The sequence below is a fragment of the Nematostella vectensis genome, chromosome 6 (genome assembly GCF_932526225.1).
Source record: "Nematostella vectensis chromosome 6, jaNemVect1.1, whole genome shotgun sequence".
Classification (NCBI taxonomy): Eukaryota; Metazoa; Cnidaria; class Anthozoa; order Actiniaria; family Edwardsiidae; genus Nematostella; species Nematostella vectensis.
In genome coordinates, this window is record NC_064039.1 from 7,713,454 (window position 1) to 7,733,299 (window position 19,846).

At 39.5% G+C, this 19,846-nt stretch overlaps 2 protein-coding genes across 2 annotated transcripts; both read right to left on the reverse strand.

The window, feature by feature from the left end:
- Positions 1-1,952: 1,952 nt before the first annotated feature.
- LOC116616931 (trissin receptor) lies at positions 1,953-9,607 on the reverse strand. The gene is made up of 3 exons (XM_048729570.1): positions 9,575-9,607; positions 4,341-4,514; positions 1,953-3,308 (listed from the first exon to the last, which is right to left on the reverse strand). Exons 2-3 carry the CDS (start codon positions 4,366-4,368, stop codon positions 2,122-2,124), a joined length of 1,215 nt encoding a protein of 404 aa, XP_048585527.1. The 5' UTR covers positions 4,369-4,514; positions 9,575-9,607; the 3' UTR covers positions 1,953-2,121.
- A 3,889-nt stretch (positions 9,608-13,496) lies between these two features.
- On the reverse strand, positions 13,497-19,220 carry LOC5510067 (homeobox protein EMX1). Its single transcript, XM_001630519.3, has 3 exons — positions 18,387-19,220; positions 16,975-17,104; positions 13,497-14,213 (listed from the first exon to the last, which is right to left on the reverse strand). The coding sequence occupies exons 1-3, from the start codon at positions 18,640-18,642 to the stop codon at positions 14,054-14,056; spliced, it is 546 nt and encodes a 181-aa protein (XP_001630569.2). The 5' UTR covers positions 18,643-19,220; the 3' UTR covers positions 13,497-14,053.
- Between the last annotated feature and the right edge of the window lie 626 nt (positions 19,221-19,846).

Below are 19,846 nucleotides of genomic sequence, written 5' to 3' on the forward strand. Positions count from 1 at the left end.
GGGAAATCACAGGATTGGTCTCTTGTTCAAGCATATTTACAAAATAATCAAAGAAGTCAAGGTAACTCTAAAATAAAACTAATTTAACTTTACATGCACATGAATACAAAAAAATTCTCAATATACAAGTGAGAATAAACATTTTCGATGTCAAAACATCTATTAACCCCTAATAGTCTACACCCTTTATTAACCCCTCGTCTACCCCCTCTATTAACACATCGTTTACCCCCTCTATTAACCCCTCGTCTACCTCCTCTATTGACCCCTCGTCTACCCCCTCTATTAACACCTCGTCTATCCCCTCTATTAACCCCTTTGTTTACCCCCTCTATTAACCTCTCGTCTACCCCCTCTATTAACCCCTCGTCTACCCCCTTTATTAACCTCTCGTCTACCCCGCTCTATTAATCCCTCGTCTACCCCCTCTATTAACCCCTCGTTTACCCCCTCTATTAGCCCGCGTCTACCCCCTCTATTAACCCCTCGTCTATCCCCTCTATTAACCCCTCGTCTATCCCCTCTATTAACCCCTCGTCTACCCCCCTCTATTAACCCCTCGTCTACCCTCTTTATTAACCCCTTGTCTATCCCCTCTATTAACCCCTCGTATATCCCCCTCTATTAACCCCTCGTCTACCCCCTCTATTAACCCCTCGTCTACCCCCTCTATTAACCCCTCGTCAACCCCCTCTTTTAACCCCTCGTCTACCCCCCTCTATTAACCCCTCGTCTACCCCCTTTATTAACCCCTCGTCTACCCCCTCTATTAACCCCTCTATTAAGCCCTCGTCTACCCCCTCTATTAACCCCTCGTCACCCCCCTTTATTTACCCCTCGTCTTCCGCCTCTATTAAGCCCTTGTCTACCCCCTCTATGAACCCCTCGTCTACCCCCTCTATTAACCCCTCGTTTACCCCCTCTATTAACCCCTCGCCTACCCCCTCTATTAACCCCTCGTTTACCCCCTCTATTAATCCGCGTCTAACCCGTCTATTAACCCCCGTCTACCCCCTTTATTAACCCCTCGTCTACCCCCTCTATTAACCCGCGTCTACCCCCTCTATTAACCCCTCGTGTACCCCCTTTATTAACCCCTCGTCTACCCCCTCTATTAACCCCTCGTCTACCCCCTCTATTAACCTCTCGTCTACCCCCCTCTATTAACCCCTCGTCTCCCCCCTTTATTAACCTCTCGTCTACCCCACTATTAACCCCTTGTCTACCCCCTCTAGTAACCCCTCGTCTACCCCCTCTATTAACCCCTCGTCTACCCCCTCTATTAACCCCTCGTCTACCCTCTCTATTAACCCCTCGTTTACCCCCTCTATTAACCCCGCGTCTGCCCCCTCTATTAACCCCTCGTCTATCCCCTCTGTTAACCCCTCGTCTACCCCATATATTACCCTCGTCTACCCCCTCTATTAACCCATCGACTACCCCCTCTATTAACCCCGCGTCTACCCCATCAATTAACCCTCGTCTATCTTCTCTATTAACCCCTCGTCTACCACCTCTATTAACCCCTTATCCATCTCCTCTATTAACCACTCGTCTACCCCCTACATTAACCCCTCGTCTCCCCCCCTTTATTAACCTCTCGTCTACCCTCTTTATTAACCCCTCGTCTACCCCCTCTATTAACCCCCTCTTCAACCCCCTCTATTAACCCCTCGTCTACCCCCCTCTATTAACCCCTCGTCTACCCCCTTTATTAACCCCTCGTCTACCCCCTCTATTAACCCCTCGTCTACCCCCTCTATTAACCACTCGTCTACCCCCTCTATTAACCCCTCGTCTCCCCCCTTTATTTACCCCTCGTCTCCCCCCTCTATTAACCCCTCTTCTACCCTTTCTATTAACCTCTCGTCTACCCCCTCTATTAACCCGTCGTTTACCCCCTCTATTAACCCCTCGTCTACCCCCTCTATTAACCCCTCGTTTACCCCCTCTATTAACCCGCGTCTACCCCTCTATTAACCCTAGTCTACCCCTCTATTAACGCCTCGTCTACCTCCTCTATTAACCCTCGTGTACTCCCTCTATTGACCATTTGTATAAGATGTTATCGGCTCTTTTGTGTCACTTTGTCATGGTTGATTGATTGATTGATTGACATACTTATTCTACACTAATGGGATAGCTGGCAATATTCGTTAAGTTAACTGCTTTAGTTACACTTGCTTCTCTAACTCTTCCCCTAACGTCATACAACCCACGCCTTCCACTCGGTACGTCACCAATATTGTCACATGATGCAATGATTGACAAGTTCGTCCATGACGTCCTACACCTGGGTTCTCTGGTCCTCTCTTGACGTCCCCGGAACACTTTGATAAAGATATCCTTAAATGCGTGCATAAAGTTCCTATTCAAGAGGATATAAAGAAACGGGTTGATGGCCGAGTGAGCGTGTGTTATCCAGAAAGCAACGAGGGGTACGTATGGTGGGAATCGCGCAAATTCCTCGTATCTGTAGTACACATAATAGTGCATTAAGTGAGCTGGGAACCAGCACGCCGCGAACACTATCACTACTATAATTAGCATTTTGACTGTGCACCGCTTATAGCGGTCAGCGGTGCGTCGATTTAACTGGGACGGGTTGCCGGGAATCTTTCTTAGCCAAAGTTTTCTGCAGATGACTATATAGAATATAGCTATGACAGTCAGCGGAAGAAGATAGAGTAGAACAACTGTCACTGTGTTGTAAATACGCATGATAGCAATGGTATCCACCAAACGACCGAATGAGACGATACAATGATAGGAGCCATTACTAAGCTTGTGCAACTGGTACATGTACAAATACGGCGAGAGAAGGATGGCTGAACTAAGCCAGATTGCTGTGTTCGTTACGGAAATCCTTCTGATAACACTTGCGCGTCTGAAAGGGTACACAATCGCGAAAAACCTATCCAGAGAAATCACCATAAGGGTTATAACAGATGCAGCTATTGATAAACCAACGAAAAACTGCACCAGTTTGCAAAGTACATGACCAATGAACCCGCCAAACCATCGGCTCTGTACGTACAAGTAGGCGATGGAGTACGGCATGGCGAAGAAGGTCATCATTAGATCCGCCACGGACATGTTCGCTATCAGGTAGTTTGTGGTAGACTTCATGTAAGGCTTGGTTTTCACGATGTAAATGATGACAGTGTTTCCGGTGAGCGCGAGCACGAAGATAACAGAGTAGGCCGGGATCATACCTAGACGGATTGTGCTGAAGTCTGTGTTGCTAGGCAACGATCCATTTGAGGCGTTGCTAGGCAATGGTCTATTGGTTGCGTCTGGGAATGATTCTACGGAGAGGGAATGTCGAATGAAACGTTATAATATTAAAGTCATAAAATAAAAAATTGGAACGTGTATACAGCATATTAACCACTTAATACAAATTTCAGCCCAGTGATATTAAAGTTTATCTACATCTTTAAATGCATTTTTAATGTTTAATTTTTTGGGGGGAGTACGGCGACATCTCAGCCGAATTTCCAGCTACTGTGGCAAAGTGTAATCATGAGTAGCAATAAAACCCCTATAAAAGCAACAGAGACACGTATCGTTTGACGCTAAATTGCGAGATGTTACCAGGGCCGGGTTTCCAACGCTAACCTAGTGATGAACGCACTTTTTATCCAATCAAATGTCAAGAGTTAGCGCTAACTTGCTTTCTAGGAACCGTCCCCAGAGCTCCAGGGGCCTAATGTCTGCTTTATTTACCCCTGAAATGTTATTATGGTTGTTTTAGAACAGGCAAGGTTTTTATTTGATTGTGACATCAGATTCACAAAGCAACAGTTTCATTCCCCGGGATTAGAAAATACGGGAAAATGCAAGCAAAGCCTGAAAAAATAGTATCATAACCCGTTACTCGAGAAATGTGTTATAGCTCTTTTTTCTTTTTGTTTTTTGCTGGGGTAATGTTTACATTACATGTCTTTTTTTTTTTGCTAGGGTAATGTTTAGGAAGACAAAAATCCAAATAAGCAGATAGGTTTAACGGTGCAGGTGACATATTCTTTACGACGTCTATTTTTCAACACAATGTCCTTTTACAAGAGGAGTTCCTTTAAACGTTTACTTCTAAAAATTCTAGATGAATAACTTTCTACTTAGATATCATACCTGTGAGTTGCTGGCGGAAATATCTAAAGTAACTCTATATCAGAACCCTCTCCATATCATATTATTTCAACAATTTTTGGGGGGAGGGGAGGGGGAAGGGGTAGGCCCTCTCTCGCCACCATTCGTATACAAAAACAATTCAAACAAAAAGAAAAATCAATTATTTTAGATAACGTCATTTCTACCCGAATGATAGACTTACGTACCGTTGATGGAATCCATCATGAGGAACATCCACTGCTAGCAAGACTTCAGCGCTGATAAAAACAAAAACTGCGATCTATTAGATCCTGTAGATCTCAGGCGGTGGGGGAAGTATCATAGGCTCGATACACGCAGCTGGACCGTGTGATAGTAAGGCATATCATTCGCCAATCCTTCTGTTTACAAAGAGCAGGCTTTAATCATCATGTAGACAAACAGGAAGAAATCTTCTATGTCAGTAACAATGCAAAAACTGCTACCTTCATCAATTCTTCCTGTATGTTATAAAAATGTATCGTTAAGTAGTTTATTTTTTTAGTAAAATCAGCATGTAAGGCCCTATTTGAAAATTTCGGCACGTTTTGATATTTGATCATTCTGCACTTAACGAGAAAATCATGTAACTTGGGGATTGCTCTTAAATTACTTCAATCAAACGAGCGCCCTAGACGATATGATTTGATGCTATTTTCAAGAAACATTATAAATATAATTGCACGGGAGAAACATATCTCTAGCATCTCGGTTATCTTTTTCCCTTTTCTGTGTATTTTTTACATTTTACCACATACCTAATAAATGATAAAACAAAAGAGACTTAATGAAAAGAATCGCTGGTGCGAACACGCCAGGTGATACAAAACAGCCCTATTACGTATTTGGGTGTGACTTTTATTCGAGGTTCTTTGGTTAAAAAATAGACAGTAGAAAATTATATTGTTTAATAAAGAGCCAAAATATGTATTCAACGTTCACAAAGGCTTATATGCAGTGTCCAAAATCTCTATTCCTAACAGTTTGCAAAGGCTCGATAACTCACTACGCACAAAGGTTCATTATTTACGACCCGCAAAAGCCCATTCTTTACGAGGCGCAAAGGCATTATTTACGGCGCAAAAAGACTCATTATTTACTGCGCGCAAAGGCTCATTATTCACAGCGCGCAAAGGCTCATTATTCACAGCGCGCAATGGCTCAATTTCATGGTGCGCAAAAGCTCACTATTATTCACAGTGGTGCACAAAAGCTCATTTTCCATGGCGCGCAAAGGCTCATTATTCACAGTACGTAAAGGCTCATTTTTGCATGGTGCGCAAAGGCTCATTTTAAATAGTGCGCAAAGGCTCATTTTTCATAGTGCGTTAAGCCTCCTTTTTTACGGTGCGCAAAGGCTGATTATTCACGGCGCGCAAAGGCTCATTATTTACGGTGCGTAAAGATTCATTATTCCCGGTGCGCAAAGGCTTATTATTCACATTGCGCAAAGGCTCATTATTCCCGGTGCGCAAAGGCTTATTATTCACATTGCGCAAAGGCTCATTATTCCCGGTGCGCAAAGGCTCATTATTTACGGTGCGCAAAGGCTCATTATTCCCGGTGCGCAAAGCCTCATTTTTCACGGTGCGAAAAGGCTCATTATTCACGGTGCCCAAAGGCTTATTATTCCCGGTGGGCAAAGGCTTATTATTCACATTGCGCAAAGGCTCATTATTCCCGGTGCGCAGAGGCTCATTATTCACGGTGCGCAAAGGCTCATTAATCCCGGTGCGCAAAGGCTCATTATTCACGGTGCGCAAAGGCTCATTATTCGCATTGCGCAGAGGCTTATTTTTTAGAAGGCCTTTTCACTCATGGAGCGTAAAGAAGGAGAAAATCAAAAAATATTTAAGCTTGTCGAGCCTGCCTTGTTTAGCGTGCTAAGACGTCGACACAAACAAAACCACATAGCACTTTGGCCACATTCAATCACGCATCAACTTTCCTGGGTTTTTCTTACAAGCCGGCTGTAAATCGACCTCTTGATTTTTCTATCATTTAATTAAGGGCAAATCATTTCTACCTCACTTTACATTAGCCAAAAGATCAATCGTTTTAATTTTTTTCATTTAAATGTCATTTCCAATCAGCTTTTTTGTAACACACCAAACGCAAAAGAATAAAATAAAAATCTGAAATGTGCCGAATAAGTAAGTATTTTTGCTATAGAGAACGGCATCCAGCAATTTGACGCTGTCTTTTCTTTGCCTGTCTAAGACTTTTTAAAAGTTAAAACATGAAGACGCAATACACAGGTATTAATTGCCCGAGCATACTCTTTTTCATCCGTGCAAGCTGATTCTCTTGTTATCTTATATTCAAATATTTTCTACACCTCCGATGCCTACTCCTACTCCTCAGATGCTCTTCAATTTTAGTAATACCCAATGAATTATTAGGAAGAGAATTACACAAATGATCAATAGCAATAGTATAAAAGGTTGTTATTATGAATTTGACTAGGCATTTTAGAACGCATCACGACTAAAAAAAAGCAATATTTTTTTTTTTTTTGTTTTCTAAGCCTCGGCATGTTCTTAAAATTTGGTGAAATTTCAGGCTGGAAGTTCTTTTAAAAAGGTTCTTTTAGAAACATTTTCTTGAACCCTTTACATTTGGCCACGGAAAAGGCTTGTGATATGGGACCAAAAGCCATCTGCAAGGGCCGAGAATGTGAAGAATGTGTTTTTAGCGGAGCCGGCCGCGCGGAGCACCATAGGTTTAGATAAATTGTATATTATGGACTCAGTTTTTTTGGTCATCGCGCGGGTACCATGTGGGTCTCTTGTCCGCACACTTTGCGATAATTTCGTAACACGTCTCTTCAGTAAACAAAAAACCAAAAAACTACACTTTTACACTATCCGTGATTGCTAAATTCTTTATAAAACCCTGACAGTTCCTGTAAAAACTAATTTGATTTTTTTGTATTTTTTTTTCGTTTTCACTCACGGGAACCCTGCGTCTGGGTATAAAACCCAGAAAAATCGACACACTAACACAATAATAGTATAAAAATGTACAAACGATAGACGGAAGGATTGAAAGACAAACGATGAAATTGGAAGAAGGAGGTAAGTAAAACTTGTAAGACTATTATCTTTTCGTCGGAGCTATGAAAGTCCCTGTGTTGACATTTTTAAGCACACAACACAAGCAACTTACTTGTTACAATTAAATACTTTTAAGTACTTAAAAGTACTTCAGTAACTTACTTACTTAAGTAAGCTTAAGTTAAGTTACACATTTGATGAAGGGATGCTTTCTTAGTAAATATACCCAATTATTCAGCTAAGTCGTTCATCCATTAGCCCATAAAAAGGATAGGAAATTCGTGGTGTAATTGTCTGCAAGCAAACGACTCTCTTAATGAACACAGGGTTTTTTGTCTCGATCAAAGAAAATGTCATTTCTTTGCTTTTTAATATTTCCCTCCCGTATTTTTCACATCCGAAGATAAGTAGAAATTTTGTGAGTTCTGTTTAATCTCTTAGTAATCAGGAAACGATCTTTTGTTTTGTTTTTAAACTTTCTTGAATTGAACTCGCCAGCTTACACCCTGGTACTAAAGCTGAATTTGTTCATTTGTTGGATTCTGACATGTTTGAAATGCATATAAGTTAAGTTTTTTTACTTATTTACCATCTGTCATGAGAAAATAATTAGCCTCCATGATATAAATTGAAAATAGAAACAGAAGTGAAGAGAGATAAGCTCAAATAATGCTTTAAAAAATTACTCTAGCTTTCTTTTCTGAAAGATATTGAGAACTGGTTTTAGTGAATTTGAAGAAAATTTGTAATTTATAATGACTTTGATGTATTTATTGTCATCAAATAGTGGAGAAAAAAGATGCATACACACACTGGGACCTTGAGAGATCTTTTATTACCCAGAAATGCCTATATTTTACATTATTAGACATAAAAGCAACTTGAATACCACAGGTATTCTGAACTGAAATCTAAAACTGAAATTCTGGACTGAAATCATCCCGTCTATTTTTACAGAGATCCCCCCCCCCTCCCTCCTTCGGGTTTTGTCTTTTGATGTTCTCGCGAATCTCACAAGAGAAACTGCAAGCAAGCTGCCAGCTTAGAGGCATGATGTAAATAATGCATTTGTATTAATGCAGCTCAATGAAAATTAACACAACCTTAGTTTAAAAAAGATAGATAATAATTTTACAAATGAAAACTTGTTTTAAAAAACTGAATCAGAATAATATAAAAAACTAAAGCAGTTCAAAATTTTAAAAAAAGGAAGAGTTTCTTTTATTCACTCTTTGACAAGTGAGCTGACACAATATTGTGCCAACTTAGGCTAACTTAGGTTTTCTATCTTATGTTTTAACACACAAATAGCAGGCAACACCCCCTGATAATTTAGTATGGGGACCATCCAGGACTATTAGTCCAAAAAGCACACAAGTAAAGGTTAACAAAACTTTTAGAATTTTTACAATTTCTGCTAAAAAAAGACTTTTATACATTCACCTGGCAAATCCAATACACTACATTGTGTAATCTTCTGATATGCTTATATATAGAATATATATTCGCACAAGACGACGTCTGTTAAACTAACACCAGAGGACATTCCTTAGATATTTGCACGTGCGCTTCTTTACTTAGTTATGTTAATAGCTAGATGTAGTTATAAGTTAGGATTATTCAACGTGGTTTTAGGGTTGAATTCGGTGAGAAGTACTAAGATTTTGAAATACGGTTATCTCTATTAAAAAAGACCGCGTTATTACAATATTCTATATATATAGAATGTATGTTCTAGTTTCTGAAGAAAATAAAAGCATCCATTTTTGCTGTATTGGCTTCAATTTTCCTGAAAACATGACAGTATTTTCCTTTATACCGTGGGACTCGCTTGTCAAATTTCTTCTGAAAATGTTAATAACTTCTGCGATTATATTACTTGTCATCTTTATTATTGCAAATAATTATACCCATAAGAAGTGATTGGTCTTACTGCCATTTTCCATTTGCTGACAACGTTGTATGGCTACAATTTAATGTATGCTGGCTACGCTTTTAGGCAGTGCCTAAATCTATATATTATATATATAAATTTAGAATCGACATTTCTCCCCATTCAGAATGACTGTGTGTTTACTCAATTGGGACTGTGATAAGAATGGAAACAGAATTACTGAATGAAAGTTTCGTGCGCAACTCCGCACTTTGACAAAACGATTTTTTAAGCTTAACCGTTCGCTGATCAGTAAAACCCTTGTTCTCCCTTTTACAGCCTTTTGCCAATTTCATGTCGCAATTGAAAATGAATATATCACAATGAAAGCAGTATAATATTAGATTTAGATATTCTAGGTATATTTGCCTGTCCATTTTTAGGTCAAAAAAGAACAGGACATTTGAAAACGGCGGTATTTAGGCAGACTTACCTTTCGAGTGGATGTCTTAAGATACTTTTCAATGAGTCATTTGTGGACACTGTTTAAGTGAAAGTTCTCAAACACCTGTCCATTAGGGTACCTGGATATTAGCATGAGGGAAAGGGGGGCGTATTATCAGACATATTGTCTTCGCCTAAGTGCTAAAAGGTGTCTCAAATATTTTGGCGCGTTTACATGCATTTAGCGTTTTATTTTTAGTTTTTAGATAAAAATTTATAATCCGCTTTTGAGAAAGCATGTTATCCAAGGCCCGTGGCAATCTTGAAATGTAAAACAATGTCGACATTCAGATCAAGCTCAATTTTTACTGTATTTGTTACTCATTTCTTACTAGTTAATTTTATCAACTTTCAACTGAAGGAAATCCAAAGCAAATAAACTAACGTTGTTTTCTACTGCAATTAATTCATTCAGTCATAATTGAACAAAAATATCAAACGATACGAAATAACACATTCAATAAAATCGTCTTTTCTGCTGCATGGCATCGTTTTCCTTCGTATAAAGTGACGATGTGCGGCTTTTTTAGTTTTTTTATGGTAACTTCACAAATCGGTTCATTATTCGGAGTTTTAGCGGTGAATACTGTCCATTATTCTTAAGAAGTTCATTAGTTCTTAGTTCTTATGAAGTTCTAATCAAACAAGGAAAGCGGGTCGGAAACAAGGCACACTTCAGCCAAATTAGAGGGAAATTCGTGGTTTATTATCAGAATTTAGCCTAACAAACACTGTTCCTACTGCCCTGCCATGGGTCGATTGCTCATGAGCCTAAAACTAGCCGGGGAAAAACGACCAAGAAAGCAATAGAGGATATGATTTTCTGTATTGGTTACAACTTACGTCGTCTAGTAGTAAAAAATACGGCCCCGGGGGGCTACTTCTTATATCCATCGGGTATCATCGTCGTATCTTTTAGGGTGAAAATTTGGTTACTTGGGTATCTTTTAGGGGTGAAAGTAACCAGATTTTTTTTACCTCGGTATCTTTTAGATTGTACTATAAAAGCCATCGCTCATCTAACTTGTAGCTCATGAAAGAGCGTTAAAACGTGCCAATCGGTGTTTTTAGATCACTAACCAGCGAAAAACAATCTGCTTGTTCAGCCTGCTTTTTCGACCTCGAGAAATCTAGCACGTTCCGAGAAGAATCTTATGATTTTTTTCCATTAGATTCAGTTTAAAATAAACGTTTTTATTACAAATTATTAACGTTTGTTTGAGGTATCTTTGAGGGGGTAAATTCATGCCTTACCACGCCAACTAAAGTATCTTTTAGGGTTAAAATATCACCAGACCACGCCTACACGCCTATCTTTTAGGGTTGTTTTCAAAAACTCCAAAAAAGGCCGACATAGCTGCACCTCGGAAGGCTTAGTTTACTCCGCATTTCGTGCATTTTTTTTACTAAAGCATACATCGGCAAGACTGGTCGCAGACTAGGGTATAGACTTAGAAGCCATAGGGTGGATCAGGGGCTCATAAGTAGGGGCAATCATCTGTATTATTTAAATGTCACAGCGTTTCCCAGGATCAGGTTATTTTTAGACGCGCGCGCACAAATAGGCCAATCATCAGCTATGTTGACGTGAGGCTGCACGCGCAAATTGCAGTTAGGAAGAATATTATTTTATCCATCATCCGTCGGTTTTGTTTGTTTACCAAAATAATTGAAGCTAGAATTCAAAGTCGTAGGTAGAGTTGGATTCATATTAAAGAAGAGAGCAAGAAAAGTCAAAGTACCGAAGATAGCTTTTTGTCTTAGAATGCGCGTGCAGTTGAGCTCAGCCAAAACGTCAACACCAAGGTCGAATCTGATTGGCTCATCCGCGCGTTTAAAAATAGCCTGATCCTAGGCAACGCCGTGACACCCTGGCGCCGTGCGAAATATGACAAGACTAGCAGCAGGCTACTTCAACTCTCAAATTACCCAATTGCGTAATGCAAATCGATCTTCAGAATAAAGTCACAATCGCATTTAAGTTTGGTTTTCACTTGGACGTAAGCGTAAGCGCACCGCACCGATTTTCGCTGGGAAGTAAGCGCAAGAGAACGCTTTTAGGATCGAATATAACTTTTTGCCATAAACTTTGTTAACATCGCCTTAAATTCGTTCTTTTTGGCAAGATGATTAAAGTCGACGGCCTTAACATTTTCGTAATGTTTTCTTGCTGGTGATGACGTCACATAATAGATCACGTGACAAAAAAGTTTTTTGCCTTTCCGCCGGTGGGGAAAACAGCTTGGACAAAGATGTTTACTAAATAAGTGTTGACTTTATGTGTGTCATATGATAGCGTTTTAGCATCCAAACTTTTCTCTGCCGTTAACAAGATATTAATTATTTTGTTAAGTCACGTGACCTGCTGCGAATTAAAATGTTGATTTGTGACAAACAGATAAAACTTTTCTTGCCGGTTAAGACATCAGTGTGCAGATGTGTTTCAAAGGAACATAAAAACATGCGATGTTTTCTTTTTTATAGCGTATCCACCAGCGCAGAATTTTTGGAAATATTGATTTGCAAAAGTCACGTGATCGGCTGGATGACGTCATTACTCAAAATAAAACATTACCAATCAGCTAACATTGCCGAGTTTGATGTTTTGACCAAAAATGGTGCATTTAAGGCAATGTTAACTCACTTTAAGGCAACTTTTAAAATTTCAACTGTTTTAGCTTAGGATCCAAGCCTTAATACACTTGAGCGCTGCTTGATTTTCTTGCGTTTGCGCTTGTGTTTGACCTATTCTCACTTGTCTTTCGCTTCCGCTTGCGCTTGCGTTAAAATACAATTTAATTTTAAAGAGAGAGAGATAGAGAGAGATAGAGATAGAGAGAGAGAGAGAGAGAGAGAGAGAGAGAGAGAGAGAGAGAGAGAGAGAGAGAGAGAGAGAGAGAGAGAGAGAGAGAGAGAGAGAGAGAGAGAGAGAGAGCAAAATGAGAACAATTTTCCTACAATTCAAATGCAGAAGTGCTTTAAGAGTTTGATTTGAGAGTAGTATTAGATGAAAAGCGAGCTTGGTTTGAGAGTTTGAGAGTGACAAATGAAACTTGGAATCCGAAATCCATGCTACTGGATTTCGGAATCCACAGACTAGGATCCGGAAGACTTAAGCTGGAATCCGGAATACAAGAATCCTGGAAAACAAAAATGGAATCCGGAATCCACCGGAAAAAAAACCCACATGGAATCCGGAATCCACAACTAGGATCCAGAATCCAGAACCCAATTGAAGATCCTGTCATCGAGCGAGAGAGTTGTATTTTTCAAAAGCGAAGTTGAAAAGCAAAAGCGTTGCGACTTGGGAGTCTGTTTTTGATTTTCAAGTTGTAGCCCGATAATGGAGAGCGATTTCAAAGTTAGAATTCGATGATAGACTACAATTTGAAAGTTGGAGTTCAATTACAGATTGCACTGAATTTGATAGTTGAAGTCACAAGTGAAATTCAAACTAAAGTTCAAGGGTGGCCGGCCTGGGATTCCGTATTACACTGATGCCTGAGTATCTTCATATCATTTTTTTTGGGAAAGCCGGTAGGTTTGAAACATGATTCATAGTTAAAGTCCAAAATCCTTTTGCTATGGACGTTTGTTTGTGTCTTGGAATATGTCCCTGCTGATTTTTATTGTTGTTGTTGTTGTTTTTGTGTATTGGGGGGGGAGAAGAGAACATCTCTAATTCTACAAAATTTTGATAGTAAAAAATGCTGGCTCCGCTTTTAGGCAGTGCCTAAATCTATATAATAGACTGTTGTTTTGTAATCTTCAAAGGGAAAATATATAAAGCAGCTGACAAACCTTTTTTTTCGTCGACTGGTGGTCGAAGTTGTACACGTAAGCGGGGTATCGGAGTCAGCTAGTCCCGACAGGAAAAAAAATGAAACGGAAAAGTGATGACAAATACAGCATAAGATTCATCTGTTGTTTAACTTCACATTGGATTTTCTATCTGAATCTATGATTTTTCTCTAAATTACACGCGGATCTTGTGTAAATCTCAAGCTATAACGAAGACAGGTAAAAATTAATTCATTTCCTACATCTCCAAAACTGTCTAGATTTTGATTTCGCGGATAATAGTAAAACATTCTAGCACTTTCAGAGACAACTCATTAGAGCAAAACAAAGCTCTATAGACAGCGTTATCCTGAATTAATTGACTTTGTATTTGAACAAAAGTGTGACAAAAAGTCAACAATTATCTAAATGGGGATGCGCCAACGCCAATTGATCAACCTATTAACGGATTCTATACCGTACTTATTCAAGTTTCTATATCTACATTTAATTTGCTGGTTTGCTCTTTCACAATTTACTAGTATTTTGACGTTCACAACCGAGTCTATTTTTAATAGGAACCAACACCAAAATGGTATAAGAGACATTTTGACAGTGTCCATTAGTATTTTTTACAAGGGTACGATGGAGGAGTTAATTGATCACGTGATTCAAGACGTGACAGTGTCTAGTCCAAGTCCTCCTCGGTCTGCTGTTTTTCGGCATTCCTCGCAGTCCTGAGCTGCCGCTGGGTTTCAAGGAGTTGTTTACGCCATTTGATTCGCCGATTTTGAAACCAGACTTTAACTTGAGTTTCTGTCAATCCAAGCTCGACGGCCAGGAAATATCTAAAAGCGATAATCAGATAATAAATATATTTATAATAATCCACTGTTGTTGTCTGATAACTTTTCGCTAATGCGTATAGATTTTCCTAAGAGTCACAAAACCGTGTCCAGAATATAGCCTTCCCTGCTTCCTACGCCATTGCACACTTCCATATTCTCTGCCCTATCAATTTGCTGAGTACTGATAATAGCAAGAACTTTGTCTACCCTACCCTCTCCATCACCTGCCTGGAATTGCGGTTTGTTCGCCGACAACCCTGGACGTTTCGCCGACACGTTTTATTGCAATCCCTCCTTATATACAAATAATCTGCATCTCACAAGCAAACTAGTTGTTTGGGGTAAACGTTAGAGCTTAAAGCCGCATTGTCAGCAGTTTACTTCCGGTCGATAACGTAACAATCTCCGATGATTTTTAACAAAAAAAAAAACGCTAAAAATATTTCAAACAATATTTTCAACGCGCAGGGCTGACTGGGATACCTGATGGGTTACCTGTGTATATGTATGACAATATTTTTGGCCATAATAATACTGCCTGAGATATACTAAAAACATTTGTAAAAATTTTCAATTATAAATGCCATATCATAACACTGATTGGGGCAAGAATGGTAAGAAGCACCAACTCTCCAGGTTTGATTGGGGGGGGGGGACTCACTATGAAAGTGGACATGACTAATTGTCCTATCTTTTACAGTGTAAATTTCTACCAAATGCTATCATACAGCAGTGTAGAGAGCATACACTAGCATACACATAAACTACATAGAAAGAGATATAATCCACAGCAGAGCACTGTCATAGAAAATGTGTTTGAAAATTGTTATAAGTGATAGCACATTTGTGTGTGTGTGTGTGTGGGGGGGTCAAAACAGTTTTTAGGATATAGCAATTGTCAAACAAATAATCTATCTGGCCTATCTGGTTAACTTCTAGAATACCATGGATGTAGGGGGGATATGGCCAAACATTCCTTGGGTGTATTTGCTTTGAAATTTAAAAAAATATAGAAACAGATGTGAAGACAGATATATAGACACGAATGGGAGCTGCTTCTTCCTTTCTTGGAACTCCGGTCTCCCACTGTGGACCTTGCTATTTTCTAACTATAAGGGTTTGTAATAAAATCTGAATACTAAGCAAAAAATGTTTTAAGATATTAGCATATTCATGGCGAATTTTAGAGCATCACTTAGGAAGCAGCAGCATTAGAGGAACAGTAATAATGAGAAATAATACAAAAAAACAAACTCTCTCTTTTTTAATTTAGTAGCAGTAAGTATTGTAATAAATAAGTACTTACATATCATTGTTTAATTCATTGTTCCAATAAACCCGCGATTATTAGCCACAATTTATTTTGGGTCTCAACAGCATTCCCTTGTTGAAAATATCAGCCGTTTTCCCACCAAAATACAAAATGCACATAAGAAATAAACGTAATTAACTTTACTTCATTCCTGAGTGTATAAAGCTAAAGCACCTCAAATTTTGGCCTTGAAGAAAGCTCCCGAACACTCGTTTCTTTCTCTACGGCCGTACGGGTCGGGTCTTTGACTAATCGTATCATGAATCGACGAAGGAAATACGAGGTAAAAATTCAAATTGACATGAATTTCCACAAGTCTTTAACACAGAGATCTCCTCGTCTATGGCTTCAAAACTCCGACGAGTAAAGAGTAAGGCATCCTTAGAATTCACGTACATCTCGTACATCTCAAGTTACCAATAAGCTACCAGATGAATGGTGCACGTGGTTTAGTTGACCAATGAACAAGCGAAGTATTGACTATGACGCAAAGGCTCTTGGGGTATTGCGAAACATTGCAGATTTCCCGGGACCACAGAAAAAAAAACAGTTGCAATTTATAACTGGGCTACCACAGGTATCCCAGTAAATACTGAAAGCAGTGTGTCTATTGGAAGTTTCTTTGAGGATGTGATTGATAATTTAGAGGGGATGGCTTGTTAAATATCTCGGATTTTGATAGATTCTTTTGTCATTTAACGGTTGAGGTTTCCGTCGGACCTCCTGAAGTAAACTGGTGACAATGCGACTTTAAGTCGATTCGAAAGCAGTAACTTATATAATAATCTGTATCTAATCGCGAATTTTAGCATGCTTTTATGATGATGATCGTGTCCGCGATCGTGTTATTCATAGCGGTTTGATGATGATTTGAGTTTTGATTTAAGACACTTCTCTGTTTAAAGAAAACGAGCTTCACTGCAGTATAGTCACTGTAGAAAGTAAAGACTCCTATTTAGACGAAAAAAGCGTGTCGGCGAAACAACCACTTTTGTCGGCGAACAGCTTGTCGGCGAACTGGCCTGATACCACCTGCCTGCCGCCTTCTCCCCCCTACCCCCTTCCCCTTACCTATCTCCCCCCTTTCCCTCACCTGTCTTTCCCCATTTCCTTCCTCACCTGTCTGTCGCCCACCTGTGTGTCGCCCACCCATCACCTGTCTGCCCCCCCTCACCTGTCTGTCCCCACCTGTGTGTCCCCCACCCATCACCTGTCTGCCCCCCCTCCTCACTTCCCCCCCCTCACCTGTCTGTCCCCACCTGTGTGTCCCCCACCCCTCACCTGTCTGCCCCCTCCTTACTTCCCCCCCTCACCTGTCTGTCGCCCACCCATCACCTGTCTGCCCCCCCTCCTCACTTCCCCCCCTCACCTGTGTGTCCCCACCTGTGTGTCCCCCAACCCTCACCTGTCTGCCCCCCCTCCTCACTTGCCCCCCCCCCCCTCCCTCACCTGTCTGTCCCCACCATATACTGCTGGTGGGCAAACTCCTTCTCCATTCGCTCCAGCTGCTCCATCGTGAATATTGTGCGCATGCGCTTTGGCTTTTCTAGTAACCAGACCCCATCGTGGGAATCCTCGTCTAAGCAAGAAAATAGCATCAGGTTAAGAGAACAATAGCAATAATCTGAATAGTGTTTAAATCACCCAGCCATCTATCGTAATTAGCACGATTATAAGCGCTTATGAAAAACATCTGCGAGAACTTTTCTTTTGAAAACACTAATTCTTGAATAGACACAGCAGGCAGTTTGTTAAGGAGATCCTGTCTGAATTTCTGACACAAACAAGATAAACGTAGTAGAAAAAGAGATCTTGAAAGCGCGGTGATCCTAGCTACTAATCCCCCAGTTAATACTGCTCGGTTATTAATCGCGGTCAGGAGGGCACTTTTTTAAGACATTTCGAAATGATACAAAAAATACCTAGTATTTACCTAGTAAAATCAGCCAGGATCGGTGGATAGGTATTATTTTAATAATGCCATATTAAAATATGGTTTCTAAAACTATTTACAGCAACTTTTTTTTGTGGATCCCAGACTTATGTCTAATAATAAAAATTTAGTCCTTAATCCGCTAAATCGCGCAAAAATCGCTGTTATTATGTTGACGTATTCCCAGCCGTACTCTCCTATTCTATGCAGAAATAGCTTATTTTGAATTTTATTTAATATTGACAAGTACCCCCCCTGCCATTAGTAACTGAGTGGTAACCGCTTAGTAACCAAGAAGTTATAGGAACCAGGATCACCGCAGTCGGCGTCTTGAATAGCGGAAACAGATCGAAAAGGAGATTAGCATAAACAATTTTGAAAACTGTGACATGAACTGGGTATGAAAAGTCAGCATTAGTTATTTCACTCCCCAGGATATAGATATGATAATGTATGATATTATAAAGATGAAAATGATATAATAACAATAGGACAGAACCACCTCCAATTAAATTTTAGGTTTGGGGCTAACCAAAGGCTTATGGTAATAATTAGAGCATTTAGCAAAAGGAATTGAGCCCGTAATTGTTATTACCTCTGTAATGAGATAATATATTAGCTAATCATCTTTGATGGTACCTAATTCAGAGTAATTTTTGCTTCTACAAACAGATTCAATAATATATTACCGCAAAATACGCTTCAAGTAAAAAATCTTGTACTTCACAAAAGAAAGTTGCAAAAGAAACAAAACCAGAGAAATATTTTATTGAACTGAACTTAGCGTTTCACGATAAAAAAAAACTCGATGGGCTAAGAATAATAAAGAGACTAGAACGATGGATAAAAAGTACAGCGTAGAAACCCGAGTAAACAGTTAGATGTTTTGTAGTTTAAAAAGTACTGAGCTGCGCAGACCTGCCCTTACCAATGTGTGTTGAATGGCGGCTAGTAGACTGGCCAAGGGAACTTCCCATGCCATAGTAGGGGTGGTATCGATGCATCTCCCCATAACGAGCTGTATCTTTCTCTTTTCTGCATTTCTTCGCCAGGAGTGAGTCGATGGAGAATTTCGGTTTTTCCATAGAGTCTTGATTTGTGGAGAAGCTATAGTGCTCTTTCTCAAAGCAGGTGCATTTAGTAGCAGATGAAATATGATGACGGCACGCAAGACTCTCCTCCATGACCAGAAAGAACGAAAATTCTATTCAGAAACTTGCTTTCGGGTGTGTTGTTGTATTAACCAGCTATTACAGACGCTTTCTGTTAAAAAACAAGGTATCTATCGAGCTATAATTGTATTGTTAGTTTTAATTCAATAACAAACAGGAAGGCCTCCTTGGAGGGGTCCATCGGTTAGCTCTTTTGTGTCATTGCTTTGCGCTTCCTCTATTTTGTTAACTCTTAAACAAGGGATCACCTGCAATAAACGCAAAAAGAGTTTCGATGCAAAATTCTGAACACATAACGCATAATTATATACTGACCAAATGCAAAATTAAAAAGGCCTCGACACTATTAAGAATAATGTGAAAAAAACAGCATTGAAATGCTATTTAAACGCAGGCTTGGAGCAAGTGTATATCGGCGATTAGTTGGTTTAGCCTGGACCATATGTCACCCAAGTGGCAGTAATAGGATCATATTAATTGCAATCCCACTATGTTCCCATGTAAACCACTCGCTCCCCGAATAGCCCCTAAAATTTTCGCTTAGCTTACAATTGCAATGCTCATATATTTTATTTCATTACTTTTTCGCAATCTCGATTACCAATTTCTAGATTTGTTCGCAGTTTTTTTTTTTTGATACTCGTCAAGAGGGAATACCCTTGTACTCTCGCAGTTCTTCAGCGGTCCAACAGGCATAGCGGTCCAACATATGATAGGGATAGCGGTCCAACATATGATAGGGATAGTGGTCCAACATATGATAGGGATAGTGGCCCAACGTGATATTTCCTGCAATATTTGATTCCTTATCTGTTGCGTATAGGATATTATTTTCATTTCCATGTTTTCTTAAATATTTTCCTTCAGGTTCTTTCTGTCATAATACACAGGCTTTGATTGGTTATTAATGATGATATATAGATTTAGGCACTGCCTAAAAGCGGAGCCAGCATTGAAAGAATGTTTTTTAAATGAGTTTTAAAAAAGCAATTTTACTGTCATGTAATTTTGAATTGTGTTGGCCCCTTCAAATGGATCAAGCAAGCACTCATTCAATGATATTAAATATGCAGTATGAAAGTACTAAACCTTGGTGTAAAAAAGGCTGTCAAAGTTCAAGGTACCTTAGTTGATGAGAATATTTTTCAAGTGTCTAACGGTCAATTCTTATTTGTTCCACTATGCGTATTATTTTTATCAAAACAGTATAACAATC